The sequence below is a fragment of the Acanthochromis polyacanthus genome, chromosome 1 (genome assembly GCF_021347895.1).
Source record: "Acanthochromis polyacanthus isolate Apoly-LR-REF ecotype Palm Island chromosome 1, KAUST_Apoly_ChrSc, whole genome shotgun sequence".
NCBI lineage: Eukaryota > Metazoa > Chordata > Actinopteri > Pomacentridae > Acanthochromis > Acanthochromis polyacanthus.
Window position 1 is genome coordinate 51,197,915 of NC_067113.1, and position 16,957 is coordinate 51,214,871.

Genomic DNA, 16,957 nt, shown 5'->3' on the forward strand with positions numbered 1-16,957 from the left:
TCCATCTGTATTTGTTTTTCTTTATCCCATCAGTCACATCCTCTTCTATCCATCCCATACCTCCCTCCATCGCCTCGTCCTTTGCTCCTCCTCTCTCTCCCTTTCACCTCAGAATCACATTTCCATGGAATCCATGTGTTGCTTCCTGCAGGATAAAGAGCTGCTAATAGAATTATAGACAGTCACATGATCGCGCAGTCCAGCATATACCGCATACGAACACACGACATGACTGCGCGTATGCATGCGACAGGACAGACCCACGGAGAGACATTCGGTCAGACAGACAGATTAGTGAGCTCTGTAGTATTAAAGTTTTACTCCCCTCTAATCCTCATTCACTCGCTCATACAGTGCACACACACGCACACACACACAAATACTCAGGAACACACACTCTCTCAGTGGGATACACCCCGTGAGAGGGCCAGGCAGTGCGAGATAAACTGATCACACAGCAGTACAATATGGTAAAAGTGATTATGCGTGAGTGTGTGTCTGTGTGTGTGTTTGTGCGAGATAGTGAGCTAAAGAGAAACGACGATGTGCAACAGCAGTCAGGGAAGCAGATATTAACTCACACTGGGGTCGATGGTGGAGAGAAAAGGGAAGATGTTTTCCAGAATGGAAGACACATCTGGGTTGCATCCAATTCCAAAATGTATATATGCGCTTGTATGTCTAATAAAAGTGAAGTTTGCCACTTGAATCTGGCTTTTCTGCCTTTATAAATCACAGAAAACCTCTAAATTCACTCCCTGAGTTTGTAGAAAGTAGTTTTAGCCAAGAAATTAGATGAAAGATATGCTCCAAAATTGAAACCACAGCAGTATTTCCCACATACTGCATCCGATACCAAGTGGCTTCACTGCTGGTGAATGTAAAGATCACTGCCTTGGGCACTGTTGCTCTATTCAAAGCACACTGCTCCTAAATATTTGCAGACGTATCTTGTGTTGTTGTTTAGTCAGTGCATTTGTTTCAAGATTACGCCTATCTTGAGGGCATTGCAGTTTTATTGTGGCAGTAATAAAAACAATAACGCTTATTTATATAACACTTATGTCCACAAACATTACAACAGGCTTGGCATAAACAAAGAAATCAGCAAAACACATTAGGCCTACAGGTATAAACACATTGCAATATTAATAACGCATGAAAATTCTAAAATATTAATAATAAGGTATGAAACTAATAATAAAATTCCTGAAAGGTCTGTTTATAAACTGTAATTAACTTCAAAAAATGTAATTTATGTTAAGGTAAAGTTGCTAATCCCAGTAGAAAATAGTTAACTAAACTGTTCGCTGCTGGCGTTTAGCTGCACTAACAGCCAGGCCGTCTGTTCCTCTGTTGTTTAAATGTTTTTGTCGACATGTTTTGGCTGCTTTTCCTCTGGAGCGCTGTGCTGTTGCTAAGCTAACTCGCCAATAATGTGGCTAAACACAATGTTATATTAGCTAGGCCATTTTCTGCCATGTTTATAAACCTTTCATGGAAGCTATGCTATATACAGTGCAACTTACATGCTGTAAATAAGCAGAATTCACAATTTTCCTAATTGCATGATGTGCTGTTTTAACAATGTCTTTATTACAACAATTTAGAGACAAGTATGCTATTGTGAAGTCGCATTATTTGGCAGCTACTAGTTGCTAATGAGACCAAAGATTTTAAAAAGTTGATTCATAAAATGATTGTATCTGTTTATACTATTATTATTGTTATTATTACGATTTAAACTTACTAGTAATATATATATATATATATATATATATATATATATATATATATAGTCATTTACATCATCCTGCACATGATGTCAGTAACAATGAAAAGCACAGGTGTAAATCCTAAAACTAATGATTCCTTGGTTGTCTTTAGCTGCTATGTACTTCTCATGCTTTGTCACCTTTTCACAGCATTTATTTTATTAGCAACACCTGTAATTTCCCCACAATAATAAGTCATAAAGTCTTCTGTGAGCCAGGCTTAAAAGAACCTCTTCTGTTGTTGTTCAGATAAGTACATTTACTAAATAACACGTCCTGTTCACTTTCTTCTTCTGACTGTTCACTTCCTGTGCCCCTGTAAAGTCTGAACATAAGAAATGTGCAGTTATCATTCAAAGTGTATTTTGGTATATCTTTCAACATGTCCAGAGTGATTTTTTTTTAAGTGAGAGTGTGAATGTGGCGGTGTGAGTTGTCATGGACTAATTTTAAATGTGGTTTTGCCACATTTATGTAAGTGAAGGATCTGAATGCAGGACTTACTTTATGACTGCACTGAAGATGCAGTGTGTGGGCGTGGTGGTGTAAGAGCTGTTGGATAAGTAACAGAAAGTAAAGTAGGCAATGAATTAATTTTCTGAAAATTTTAATTGAGTGAAAGTAACTCGCTGAATGCTGTATTGCCAGGAAAAGTTTAGTTTGACCAGTCAGATTATGTGGCTGGAGAAGCACCTACAGCCATTCAGTATTTTAGAGCAAGCGGATAACAAGTGAGGAGACGTTAACCCTCCTGCTGTCCTCATTTATGGGCATCAAAAATATTGTTTCCTTGTCTGAAAAAAATCCCCAAATTTAGCAAAAAATTCCCAAATTTCTGAAAATTTCTAAAACCTTCAGGAAGAAAATTCCAATAATTCCGTAAAAAATTCCCTTAAAAGTTTTATTTTTAAAAAAAATCCCCCAAGTTTGGTAAGAAAATCCTTGTAAATACTTTGAAAAAAATGAGTAAATATCTTCCAAAAAAACCTAAAAATATCTAAAGCGATTACATATATATCAGTAAAACTTCTAATATTTTCTTTAAGAACCTTCACATAAAAATCAACCAAAATTTGCTGGATTTTGGTTGATTTTTATGTGAAGGTTCTTAAAGAAACATTTTTAACATTTCTTTTTTTCCACCAAAAAGATTTCCCAAAAATGTTGAAAATGTGGACATCAGAAGTATCACTGTGAAATTGTGAAATTTTTTTGTTTTTTTTCTACACATTTTCAAACTTTAAAACGGGTCAGTTTCAACCTGTAGGATGGAACTGTACGCACAAGGTATTCTGACAGATCCATGAAAACACATGAACGGAGGAAATACAAACATGAGTCTGCAGCCAAGTGTTCTCTGCTGATGCTGTCACTGTCGCTGCGCTTCATGTGATGAGAAGTTTGTCTTGTACCATATAGTAAATGTTGTGAAAGGCTATACGTCAAACCATCATCTTTTCCTAAACCTTAACTGAGTACTTTTGGTGCTTAAACTTAACTAAACAGCAACCCAGTGTGAGTGGTGCATATGTAGAAACTTGTAGCACTAAAGTGAGAGGAATGAGACTGTAAATTCCCCCAAATTTTACAAAGTATACAAGATAAGTCTCTCTTCTCCTCTCTTAAATTTCTGCACATCACTTTCTCACATTTTCCTTCCTCTGTCTGTCTCCTTATCTCTATTGTAACAGATCATATTGGATTATAGGGGTTCTTAAAGTTTTGAATTCAGTTTTCACTTTCCTAGATTTGAGAATTTGACAACGTGAATTACATTTAGTGAAATGCAAATTAGTTTAAATTCAGCATATTTGTATGTCAGAGTATTCATATAGTACTGTATGCATTAATTGCCACTACCAAGATCAAGGTTTTCGTTTCATCAACATCCCATAGAAAATGTGTGCTTTCATGATTAGCTTTTACGTTGAGACTTGTTGACGTACACACGTGGACAAAATTGTTGGTACCCCTCAGTTAAAGAAGGAAAAACCCACAATTCTCACTGAAATCACTTGAAACTCACAAAAGTAACAATAAATAAAAATTTATTGAAACTTAAATAATCAAAAACAGCCATTACTTTTGAATTGTTGATTAACATAATTATTTAAAAAAAACAAACTAATGAAACAGGCCTGGACAAAAATGATGGTACCTCTATAAAAGATTGAAAACTATTTGACCAGAGTGACATGATTAACTCAGGTGTGTCATTTAATTGACATCACAGGTGTTTCCAAACTCATAATCAGTCAGTCTGCCTATTTAAAGGGAGTCAAGTAGTCACCCTGCTGTTTGGTGAAAAGGTGTGTACCACACTGAACATGGACAACAGAAAGCGAAGGAGAGAATTGTCCCAGGACATCCGAAAAAAAATGATAGACAAACATCTTAAAGGTAAAGGCTATAAGACCATCTCTAAACAGCTTGAAGTTCCTGTGACAACAGTGGCTCATATTATTCAGAAGTTCAAGACCCACGGGACAGTAGCCAACCTCCCTGGACGTGGCCGCAAGAGGAAAATTGATGACAAATTGAAGAGGCGGATCGTTGGAATTGTATCCAAAGAGCCCAGAGCAACCTCCAAAGAAATTAAAGGTGAACTCCAAGGCCAAGGTACATCAGTGTCAGATCGCACCATTCGTCGTTGTTTGAGCCAAAGTGGACTTCATGGGAGACGACCAAGGAGGACACCACTGCTGAAAAAAACTCATAAAAAAGCCAGACTGGAATTTGCAAAAATGCATGTTGACAAGCCACAAAGCTTCTGGGAGAATGTCCTTTGGACAGATGAGACCAAACTGGAGCTTTTTGGTAAGGCACATCAACTCTATGTTCATAGACTCAAAAACCAAGCATACGAAGAAAAGAACACTGTCCCTACGGTGAAACATGGAGGAGGCTCAGTAATGTTTTGGGGCTGCTTTGCTGCATCTGGCACATGGTGTCTTGAAAGTGTGCAAGGTACGATGAAATCTGAAGACTATCAAGGCATTCTGGAGAGAAATGTGCTGCCTAGTGTCAGAAAGCTTGGTCTCAGTTGCAGGTCATGGGTCTTCCAACAGGACAACGATCCAAAACACACAGCCAAAAACACCCAAGAATGGCTGAGAGAAAAGCGTTGGACTATTCTAAAGTGGCCTTCTATGAGCCCAGATCTGAATCCCATTGAACATATATGGAAGGAGCTGAAACATACCATTTGGAGAAGACACCCATCAAACCTGAGACAACTGGAGCTGTTTGCTCATGAGGAGTGGGCCAAAATACCTGTTGACAGCTGCAGAACGCTCATTGACAAATACAGAAATCGTTTAATTGCAGTGATTGCCTCAAAAGGTCGTGCAACAAAATATTAAGTTATGGGTACCATCATTTTTGTCCAGCCCTATTTCATTAGTTTGTTTTTTTAAATAATTATGTTAATCAACAATTCAAAAGTGATGGCTGATTTTGATTATTTAATTTTCAATAAATTTTTATTTATTGTTACTTTTGTGAGTTTCAAGTGATTTCAGTGAGAATTGTGGGTTTTTCCTTCTTTAACTGAGGGGTACCAACAATTTTGTCCACGTGTATAAAATAACACAAATATGCACAGTTTTAAACCACATGCTGTAATCTGTTGCAGATTGAGAGCATTTGTTGAATCCCTCTTCAGACGTCAGAGGGAAGGAGGCCTGACAGGATATTATGACTGCCTTTAGTGTAGCTTAGCATACAATATAGATAATCCACCCTCTCTTACTTTTAGTCAATCTTATTCTACAGTTTCAATGAGTGAAACTATGTAATCTCACAGAGATTATCGTAATTCTGCCTCTCATTCCTCTCAGGCATTCTTTTTTGTCTTTAATTCCACTAAATTCTTGTCTGAGTCTTGTAGCGTCTTCTCAGACCCGAACGCACTTTGCATTTCACCTCACACAGCAACTGCATGATCTTTCACTCTGGGGGGTCGGTCATTATCGACATGCTGGTCCTTTACTACGACACTGCGGGAAATCTTTTCTTTTCAAACAGATTTTCTTGGAAGAGATTTTCTAACCTTTTGACTGCAAGGCACAGAGTCTGTCAGATGGAAGCACGAGTGCCAGATTTGGTGGCTCATGATGAAATTAAGAGAGAGACTTACATGAGATGAAGTGCAACAATGTTTGATGCTGTGCACAGTGAAAACTCAGACCATAGACAGATGGTCTAGGACTAAACATAGTTATCTCTGTTGCGCCTGTACAACACGCACTTGGGATTGGTTAGTGTCTACCAAAAATCAATTGCTGAGTCTCCAGAGTAAACTACCAAACCAGAAAACTAAAAGCATCGACTTCCACAAACCATGTGTGATAAATTAAACCAACAAGTGAATCAGCTGCTTACTGAAGGGAAGTAATCTAGGAGCTTACTGGTAGTTAACTGGTGTGGTTTGCTAACTTTCTCTCTCTTCTTTCCTCCCCTCCTATTTCTGTCTGCAGGCTCCGACTACTCTCCCCCACCGCCTCCCCCTCTTCCTCGCCCTCCCGTCCCTGCCCTGACCAACGAGCACAGTGGCAGCGGAAGCCATGGTGACCATGGCGGAGGAGGGGGCGGGGTCAACCACGGCGTGGGCGTGGTTGGCCTGGCTCCGGAGCACATCCCCACGCCAGGGGCAGCCCTGAGCTGGCAGGCGGCCATCGACGCCGCGCGGCAGGCAAAGATGATGGGCAATGCTGCATCGGGCGGAGGGGCGGGGCTTGGGTCGGGAGGGGGCGGGCCCATCTCTACGGCCAGCTCCACGCAAAGGAAGAGACAACACTACAGCTCTAAACCCAAGAAACAGACCACAACGACAGCCACAAGGCCGCCACGGGCCCTGCTCTGTCTCACACTCAAGAACCCCATCCGCAGGGCCTGCATCAGCATCGTCGAGTGGAAGTATCCTTTAATCAACCGTGACAGAAGAACTGTCTTCATACTGTTGTCTCACACTGCTTTTGGTTCTAAGAGGCTCTTTTTTATTTTAAAGTCAAACAGATCACACTCTAACTTGATTCTGTTTAGTAGCCTGAAGGAGACCAGTTCAAAAGAGTCTGTTCTTTTCCATGTCAAGTTTCTTTGCTTGAGGTTGTGTTCATTTGGAACTAACAAGGCATAACAATCAAGTCCGATGCATCAGGAAGTTTATTTCATTACTGAAAAACAACTGTATTTTCTCACATCTCTTCTCAAGGTCACTACTAAAATTACTTGCCAAATATTTCCTTCGCACTGTTTATCTATGAAATGTCAAAAAATGAGTCCACAACAGTCTTTCGATTTTGTTTTACTTTACCAACAGTTCAAAAGTTACAGCTATTCTCCTATTCACACCTTGCATAGTGACAAAATCTAATCTATTTAAAGTCCATTTTTAGGAACATATTGTGTATTTTTAAGAGAGTGTCCTTTACCCCTACATTTTACACCCAAAGTGTTTTGTTCATGCAAGTCTTAAATATATGCTGTAGTGTTGTCTCTGCCATATTATGCCTTTTATTTTTTGAACCAGAGAACAAAGGAATTAATAAAAGTAAACAAGTATCAGCTGGGATAAAAACTGATGGATGGAGAGCAGGTAGAAGAAGGAATTACAAAATAGATATGCAAGTTTGGTTGCCAGTCGGACTGAAACATGTTAACACCAACATATATGCAGTTCTATTTGTCAACCAATAAGAAATTGATAAGAAATTAACTGCTCAACCGCTTAAAATGTGTCGTAATGTCAGTATGTTCTGATGTACACTTCAAGCACCATTTTTATCCTATATTTGACCATATTTTGCCATTGAAATAATGCCAAATGCTCAGAGGACTATTTTAGAAATGAAGAAAAGTAAAAAAATTCTGACGCTTTTTTCCCCCTCTGTTTTCTAAGTGGATTTTTATAATGGGCTGTTTGAGCTTTTTTCTGTTGAACGTCCATGTTCCAGACCATATCCTGTAATTTCACAAAGTTTAAAAGCCCATCCAGAACGACGTGTTAAATTGCTGTGGACCACAAGGACTATTTTATCCCCCACCTCCCCCCGGTAATGTTAATCCCCTCCGTATGGGGCTTTAATCAATCTCTCTTCTGTCCTCTAGCTCTCAATAAGTGTGATTTTCCCCTCTCCACTCAGTCGTCTTAATCCCTTCTCCCCTTCCTCTGTCTGCCCTTCTCCGTCTTTCTTTTTCCGCTCTCCTCTTTCATTTACATTCTCTCTTTTTTGTCAGTTTTCTCACAGGAGGATAAAGCAAATTGTGTCATTTTCATCCCTCCTTCACACCTCTTCCCGGCATATCTTTCTCCCCTGGCTTCTTCTAACTGCATTCATCCTCTCTCCCTCAGGTCCATCCACACCTCTGTTCCTCTTCGCTCCCTCTATTCTCCACCGAGGAGTCTCTCACAACATTTATTATCCGTCTCTCCCTCTGTCCATCCAAATCTCTCACCCATCCGCTATTCTTTTCCACCCTTCGTCTACTCTTTTGTTTTATTTTTAAGCTCCTGAAGATAATGAGTATCTTCTCCCTCAGGGTGAGGTAGACAAGGAGAGGGACAGGAATGGTCAGTGTCACAGTCAAAGTAATCAATAATCGGCTCACATGAGCAGCGACTCAGCAGTACCACAGTCACACATCATCCTGAGAGGGAACTAGAGAGAGGAAGAGGAGGAGTCGGGGAAATGAGAAAGGCAGGGATGTGGGCAGGACATGGTCGTCGACAGGAGAGATAATGGAGTGTAGTAGCCGAGGAAGAAGGGATTGAGGGATTGACGGGAAGATGGGAAGGGTAAACAAGAGGAATTATTTGGCAGAGGTAGGGCACATAATAAGTGAGGGGAGGGAAGGGGGGTGTGGGTGGAGAGAATAGACGGATCATGCGGGAAGAAAGAAGAGAAAGCGGAGCAAGCTGCTGAGGAAACAGAAGATGAGTTAGAAGTGTTTGTGCGTGTTTGAAGAGGATTGCATTAGAGAATTATCAAATTACAATCAATCAGCGTTCATAACCTCGTAAGCTCTAATGGACAAAAGTGCCACTGAAGAACTCCGTTTGTTATTGTCGTTCACTGCACATATCCTCGCGCATTCATACTCATAAGCTGCAGGAGTGATCCTCAAGTACACGTCGCAATAATACCAAATATCAAAACATGTTAGGATTTCTTTTTCAGCTTAGAAAATAAGTTCTAATTGCACTTTTGAGGAATTACTTTACATGTCATATTTTAACACTTAATAGGATGGATTGAAAAGATTATTTTCTACTGCATTTCAGCTCATTGTTCACTCTGCCATCGTAGCAGGAGTAGCAATTATGTCTGACAAGAGAGTTATATTAAATATCCTGTGATAAATGATGGTATATTTCTTTGAGAAATTCTATTCTTTTAAACCTGTATACCCCATGTTTATTACTGTTTGGTCTTGCTTTAGTTTTTTGTGAAAATTCAGGCTCTTAAAATCCACCATGGCTCGCATTTATCTTGCATATTACTCACACAATATGCAAGTTATTCTAAATTTAACCAAAAATATCCCATGGGATAAGCTGTGTATTTTTAAGTATGCGTCTAATCTCTCTCAGTGCTATGAAACAGTGAACACAGACGATCTTCCTGCTGGCCGTCTTGTGCATTTCGAATTATCAGTAGTCAACATGGCAGCGGCCCACCTCAACACTGTGCTGAGACTGAAAAATAAAATTAAAATTGCTAAGAAAAAAATAGGATGAATAAACCCTCAGGGTCACTGGAGCAATCTCAGCTAGTGACAGATGAGTGTTCAGATCATTACCCACAATTCCTCAAATCATTCATTTAAACAGTTAAAGGCTATAAGGGAGCAGAGAGTGATGGAGACAGGAAAGAGATGAGTGAAAGAAAGAAGAGGGGCTTTAAAGTGGGTTCTTAAGGAAAATAGCACAGGAACAAGAGAAAAAATGAAAAGAGAAGCATGTGAGGCATAGGCAAACACTGACAAAGCACATTTGAAAAACAAATAGTACAATATTAACAATTATGTCTATTTATGCTCTCTGCATTACAGTTGTCTTCTTAACTGCATGGTGAAGACGTGTCTGAACATGAGCATTTGTTTCTTGTATGTGTAGATATGCATTCCTTGATGTTTTGTGTGTGTTTTGTTGGCTTTATATGTGTGTGTGCATGCCTGCGAGTGTGTGTGTGTGTCCCCTGTTCTGTGAGTACCTCGGTCTCCAGAGATAGCAGATCCAAAATCTTCCTCTTTTCCTCCTCTGTTACCATGACAACAGCTACTGCTCTCAACAGGTCGATGGGGCCTGTCTGAGCTCACACACACACACACACACACACACACACACACACACACACACACACACACACACACACACACACACACACACACACACACACAAACACACACTCAGATCAGAGAATGCACATCAACACCCTCGACCAACACACTCACATGCAGATGATAAAAGGACAGAAACACACAGGCACATGCTGCGTAATTATAGCATTTAAACATTACCTGCACACTGCAAGGTCAGTGTGAGAGACAAGGAGAGAGCCGGGACGTGTTTATAGCTAACTACCATGTTCTCTATATGAAATCACGCTAAGTGGCAGTTTTGAAAGGTGTCACTGAGTGCATTTATAAGTACAAATACACACATCTACTGCCTAAGAGCTTACATGATGTGTAACGCATCGAGTCACATGACTGCCGTTTGTGTGCATTGTCAACTCAATCAGGACAGCTGACGAATATTCTCAGCAGTGTTGAGCCCACTCTCCCAGATAATATCAGTATATCCCAGGTTTCTTATTGGGCTTTGTCAAGATAGTAGATTATCTCTGTTGTTGTGAGCTGCATGTGGTGTGTGTCTGAGCCAGCTGTTGCTTGTGGAAATGCTGAATGCTATATATGTTCAATTCCAAACAGTAGCAGCCTGAATGTGACATTCTATGAGCTGTACAACCTTCTGAGCTGGCTGTTTATTAATTTTTGCATTGTCAAAGTCGACCAATTCAATTAGCTTTTAACAAAATCCTAACTTTCTTTTCTTCTGTGCTGTTAAACTTGATCATTGTTGTTTCTGTTGTGCTAATTGATGTACATTATCAAAAGATATAGTTTGATTCTTTGCTCTACAACTCCAGAATTTCCTCCAAGTGCAGTTTTACTCTCAACAGCACAGCAGACAGTAGATTTATTATCATGTTGATGGAAGGAAACCTCTAGGGTTTTTTTTTAAATTACGGGTCAGGAACCCAGTATGAGTCACAGGCCTGTTTTTCAGTGCGTCCCCACATGTCTGAAGTGAGTTTAATGAGTCCTCGGTACAAGGGTGAGTGATTAACTTCGATGCATTTTGGTCCCAGGCTGAATGAGCTGAATGGTCTTGTGGCAGCTTGCAATGGTGGATGGTGATCAAGGGTCAATTCTTAATCCAAACATAAACAAAATATTAGCGCCGCTGTCTAAAAAAGGATTTTTTCTCCCTCTTGCTCTTTCTCTGCCTACAGAGGTTTCCTTAAAACAGTAGTTAAAGCTATAAGAAAAGCTTTTGTGTTTTGGGGCCACACACAGCAGGTTTGCATGCACATACACAGCATGACTGTAGGTAGTGCAGGATTATCTTTATGAAACTTAATTATTTATTCTTCCCATCGCTCTTTTGTCATTCAAACCTGTTAGGCACCATACTGGGTAATATCTGCATTTATCAGAGCTCATTTTGAGATCTACAAGACTGTAAATCAAAGAATGTTCAAGGCCTTGTGGTGAGGTTAGGAGTCGAAAACAAAACATGTTGTTAATTTATTTTTCACATCTGTTTTTCAGATTCAGCAGACTTCCAGTGTATTTGTAAATGTCTCGATGATGAACATCTAAAACTGGGAACTTGGAGTCTGCTGAGGAGTTTCTGATCTTTAACCGTTGAATGAATGTTAATACAGCACAGTTAATTATAGCAAACAAAAATGATTCTTGCATTTGTACAAAGTCAAAACAAGTACTTATCATTATAATTATTAATATATGGCAGTACAGTTAAACAAATAGACTGATAAACTGATTTGTGAATTTTTCCCATAATTTTCACAAGTTGTGACTTGTTTGGGCAAAGTGTAAACTACCAAATACATGACCAACAATTAGCCTTGTTTTTCCGTGTTACTGGCACTTTTCTGAAGTTTCCCCCACTTGTTATAGCATAGCAGCACCTCCAGAACTGCCACTTGCAAGTCCAGCAAAGTCAGATTCAGTGAAGCAAATAATTAAACCTTGTTCGCAAGGGGGAAAAAAACTGCATTCATGGTGTGATGCAATGTGTTGAACATTAATGTCAGCATCAATGTACGTGATTTTGCTTATGGTTCTTCTGGATGTGAGGTTCTGACAGCACAGCTCATCAGCGCACGGCTGTTTATGTAAACTGTGAGGTACAGATGAGTCTGATAAGAGAGAGAGAGAGAGAGAGGGAAGACAGGAGGAGGAAGAAGTACAGAGAGGCGGAGAGCAGAAAGAGGTGGAGGGAGGTGACAGCAGTGGCAGTTTGTAATTGTGTTGATGAAAACCAGACCTCCTCTATCTCTCCTTCACATTCTCTCTCCTCTCTCCATCGTCTCTCTCTCTCTCTCTCTTTCTCTCTCGGAGGCCCAAAATAATGAGGTCACTCCCCTCTCAAGGACCGTTCCAAATAAAAACCCTCCGTCTCTCCTCTCTCTCATACCATCCCGCTCTCCCTTCGTCCACATCCCGTCTTCCACGCGACAGGCCTGCTCCTCGCCGCACCCATATTAGGACATGCGCTGTCTCTCCAGCCTCCCCCCCACTCCCCCACAGAGAGGTTCCTAAGTTAACCAATGTGTCTTATTGTTAACGAAAAGACAAACTCCACAGCTTTGATCTCTCTCCTTGTGTAAACTGCCTGTGCACTCTGCTATGTGTGTATATATATATATATATATATATATATATATATATATATATATATGCCTCTGCTTATATAAAGATGTATTAGCTTGTTTAAAAATACCTCTTTGTTGAAATAACACGCCTGATATGAGGACACTTTCTATTTGAGAAGGTCAGAAGCCATTTCTTTGGCTTTCATGGATCGTTTAGGACCTATATGAACCTGAGGTGTATTGATTGATATTTTAAAAGGGGCAACAGCAATTTCAATCAAATACCAGTTAAACTCTGTGTTATGTTCAGACCCATTCTCCGTCAAATGTCATTTAAGATGAACCAAGTAAAGCCAGGATGCACTGTGGTGCTTAACTGTCTTGTGCCTTGTGTATCTTACTCTTCCTTAACCGTCCGCTCAGACCATTTGAGATCATCATCCTGATGACCATTTTCGCCAACTGTGTGGCCTTAGCTGTCTACATCCCCTTCCCTGAGGATGACTCGAATGCCACCAACTCCAACCTGGTGAGTAGAGCACAATCTTTCGACTGCTTTACAGCTATGCAGACTCACTTGGTGTTTGGTAAAACTGTTACTGGCACAAACAGCTGCTTCGTTCATTGGCTTTACAGTCCTAGAATGGAGGTTTCTTGGTTTTTGTTGCTGTGCTGTGACACCTGACTCTCCGTTGTAGATGTTAGTGTTATCTTGACTCATTAGGGGGAGTGAACATTCCGTCAGCAGCATTTTTCTGTTTGTCTTAGCATTTGTAGCATGTCATTTAGTCATTTCCAGCTGATTCCACTCAGCGTGATTTGCTGGCAGTGTGTCCGTATGAAGCCTCGACAGTTTCATGAAGATAAAATACAAGAACGGCAGAATGAAAAAGGCACGAGGCAAAGAAATAAACAGGGGAGCAGAGGCAAGAAAAATAAAATGAAGAAGTGGGGCAGAAAGAAAGCATGTGTCTTTCTTTGAATGATACCTTCTTTGAGCATTATTTACTTGATTGCTCATACATCAGTGTTGTTGATTATAATGTTCTGCTTTGAAGCCTGAGGAAAATGAAGAATTTCATTTAATTTGAATGTGGGCTCTTGAGAAGTACCAAAAAAGCCTAGTGAGTTGATTTGATCAAAGGAAATCTGTCTCTTTTGTAGGCAAAATAAAAAATTTGGCTGAGGAGAAAATAGTAGTTTGGACTGAGTCAAGAAATGAGGAGTATCTTGTCTTCTTTATTTCAATCAGGTGATTTAGATTTTTCACATCAAAAGAAATTCTCTAGAATAATCTGGGATCATGTTTAGATACCATGGGTAATCTGGTATATATATATATATATATATATATATATACACATATATATATATAACCACAAAGATAAGACAAGACAAGCTCTACTTTATTCATCCCAGAGGAAATTATTAAATTAGATCTTATCTTATCGTATCTTATCTTTGTGGTTCCCAACGGGTTTGGGTACTATATATATATATATATATATATATATATATTTATGACTCAAAGCTGTTCTAAAAGTTGAGGTCAGGTGGCTTCGGAAGATTCGTGGCAGTCAGGAATTGTTGATGTTCTTTGATCTTCCAGGTGTTCTTGCGAAGCTTTGTGATATGTTTGGAGTCATTATCTTGCTGGAGTATGAACATCTCCCCACAACAGTGTGAACCAGAAGGGTGTAGCATGAATGAAGATTTGTTGCAGTTGTCTCAGAATATTTTATGCACTGTGGTATCACTTTCTCTCCTGTTCACCTCTTTGCATGCACACCTCTGTTACTGCCATCAATCTCTAACTTGGATTCATCAGTAAATGGGACTTTCTCCAGTCAGCCGCTGTGACCGCTCAGAGACTGTGACTCATCCTCTGAGGCCACTACTAGACATCCTTCTTTTGACAGTACTTTTCCTGATTGGAGTCTTGCCTTCTTTATTTAGCAAATTCTGTATCTGGGATGAAATTGCTTTTCCATTTTTCAGTGAAAAAAGGCTTGATTTATCGATTCCCTGATTACGTGGTCAATTTTGGTCTCCTTGATCGTGCTTCAGATGTAACTGATCCAGTTTCCACACAGCATTCAGAGTTTCATGCACTGGTGTCTTGGAGACTTCAGTCTGTGATTTAATGAGAAAGGCCCTCTTTGCTCAGTATAATATTCCCTATTTTTGACTTTTTCATTTAGTTCTGATGTAATGTTTTCCACTATCACTGTGCTACTTACTTAGCAATGTTCTGCTGGAAACTTGAGGCACAGCCATATTCATAAGCCTGAACAAAGGTTGCATTTACTTGAACAAGAATCTGATGCGTGGATCAAATCCACTTGAGTGTCATCTGAACTTGTGCTTTAACGGAAGGGAGACGCTCAAGGAAATCTGACCTTTTGTACGAAGGAATTAAGACGTTCAAAGTCACAAATGTGTTTAAATTTGACATAGAAGTAGTGTTGGAAGTATTTTTGGACTCTGCTGTATACATGATTCACGTGTCATATACTTTGTGTATGTGTGTGTCAGCTTGCAGATGTATGACGGTGTATTAGTGGTATTAGCTAGAGGAGGACATTAATCCTTGTAACATCTGGCAATCTGTCTCCAACTCTGTCTTTCTTTCCTTCTTTTTAAGGATACCATGTTTACTAAATCTCGAGAGCTCATACCAGACACATTCACATGTCAACATGCCCATGCATGCTCCATTGCAGTTTTAGAGAATTTATCAGTATTAGAGTTTAACCGTCACACATTCTGAGCAGGAAAACATTTTTAAAAATCCAGCTGTCACATTAGTAGCTGGGACAATGTCTCTTTTATGACCTTGTCTATTCACAAAGTTGCGTTGGACTTACAGCACACCTGTGAGTAGAGCAGTAACGTTTGTTTTCGTTTGTTTTGCTGTGTATCTGCCCTCTGATTTCTCACGTAATGATACAGTGTCAGAGCAGGTATATGAGTCAGTAGAAGAGTAAATACGACTGAAGGAGAACAGCTGTTTTCATCTTCTCAATCTGTGTCCATCACCCACTCTCTCTGCCTGTCTTTATCTCGCTCTGAATCCTGCAGGAGGCATACCTGCATTTGTTACACTATCTAGATCATTGTCTTTACATTGCATTGCTATTATCTTTCTGCTAAACATATGTAAACACCTCTTTCATTTCTTTAAGCTTTCTTTTAGTTTATTATCTTTGAAAATATTAATCCACTTTAAATTTCTAGCCCTTGGATCATATTAAAATATGGACATTAACTGTGAGAATCAAAAAAATCAATAAATTAGTAAGTAAATACAATCCTACTTGAACTGAACCTTTGGATGCACTTTGAAAGATTTATATTTCAGAATAACAAATCAGATTAGGAGCAGGAAGCATAGCTCTGATTGTTTAAAGGCAAATGTAATTAATATGTTATGCAAATAATTGTTTTTCTCATTCAGCATGGGAAGGGATAAACATTTAAGTAATCTGTTTATTTTTCACCGTACAGTGCAGACTGGATGATAGTATCTAATCTCAGGTGTCACTTAATGTATGACAACAGCATGCGAAGAGTGGTTTTCCTGTTTCGAAACCATATACAACACAATCCACAGACATACACACACTTGTACATTTTTAAATACTGTTACATCAAGTGTCAGGCCTCCTGTTTTCATGTGTGATATTTAGGCAGGGCGACCCCTCCCATCCTCCAAGTTAATGAACAGATACAAAACACACAAACACACACAAGCTTCTCACCAGCACCACCACAGCTGGGGTCAATTAGTTTTATAACCCTCTGACAGACAGGAAGCCGAGTGCAGATGGACCAGCGTCTTAAATATACAGTTGAACCATGTATCTGCCTTTGTTTGTGTGTCTGTGTGTGTGGTATTGACGAGTAGAAAAGACAATGTCAGGAAAAGTGTTGCACAGCTGTCAGTAGTGGTCAAATGTTGAATCCCTAAAAAACTTAGTGTACCCCGAAATATATAACTACAAAATGTAAAAACAGGCATGTATGCATACGATGTAAGATTAAACAGTGCCAAATAAGTCAGATAATGTATTTTGTGATTGTAGCAATATGTTTTCTATGTCCAGTGGAGCATTATTAGGTGAATCAGGCTCCACGTCAAGATTTAGTATCAGCCTGTAATGCTTTTGCAACCTCATGTTCTATTTATGGATATTTCTAATTTCTTGATATTTACATGTACATATTTTGCATTATTTTTTCTATATTCGTAGTGCCTCATAGCCAACACACCAT

At 39.5% G+C, this 16,957-nt stretch overlaps 1 protein-coding gene across 1 annotated transcript in view; it reads left to right on the forward strand.

Annotated features, from left to right (window-relative positions):
* cacna1c (calcium channel, voltage-dependent, L type, alpha 1C subunit) overlaps positions 1-16,957 on the forward strand; it is a 214,940-nt gene that overhangs the window by 59,436 nt on the left and 138,547 nt on the right. Inside the window, 2 exon segments of the mRNA XM_051959252.1 lie at positions 6,254-6,692; positions 13,106-13,211. Coding sequence (XP_051815212.1) covers positions 6,254-6,692; positions 13,106-13,211 — 545 coding nt within the window.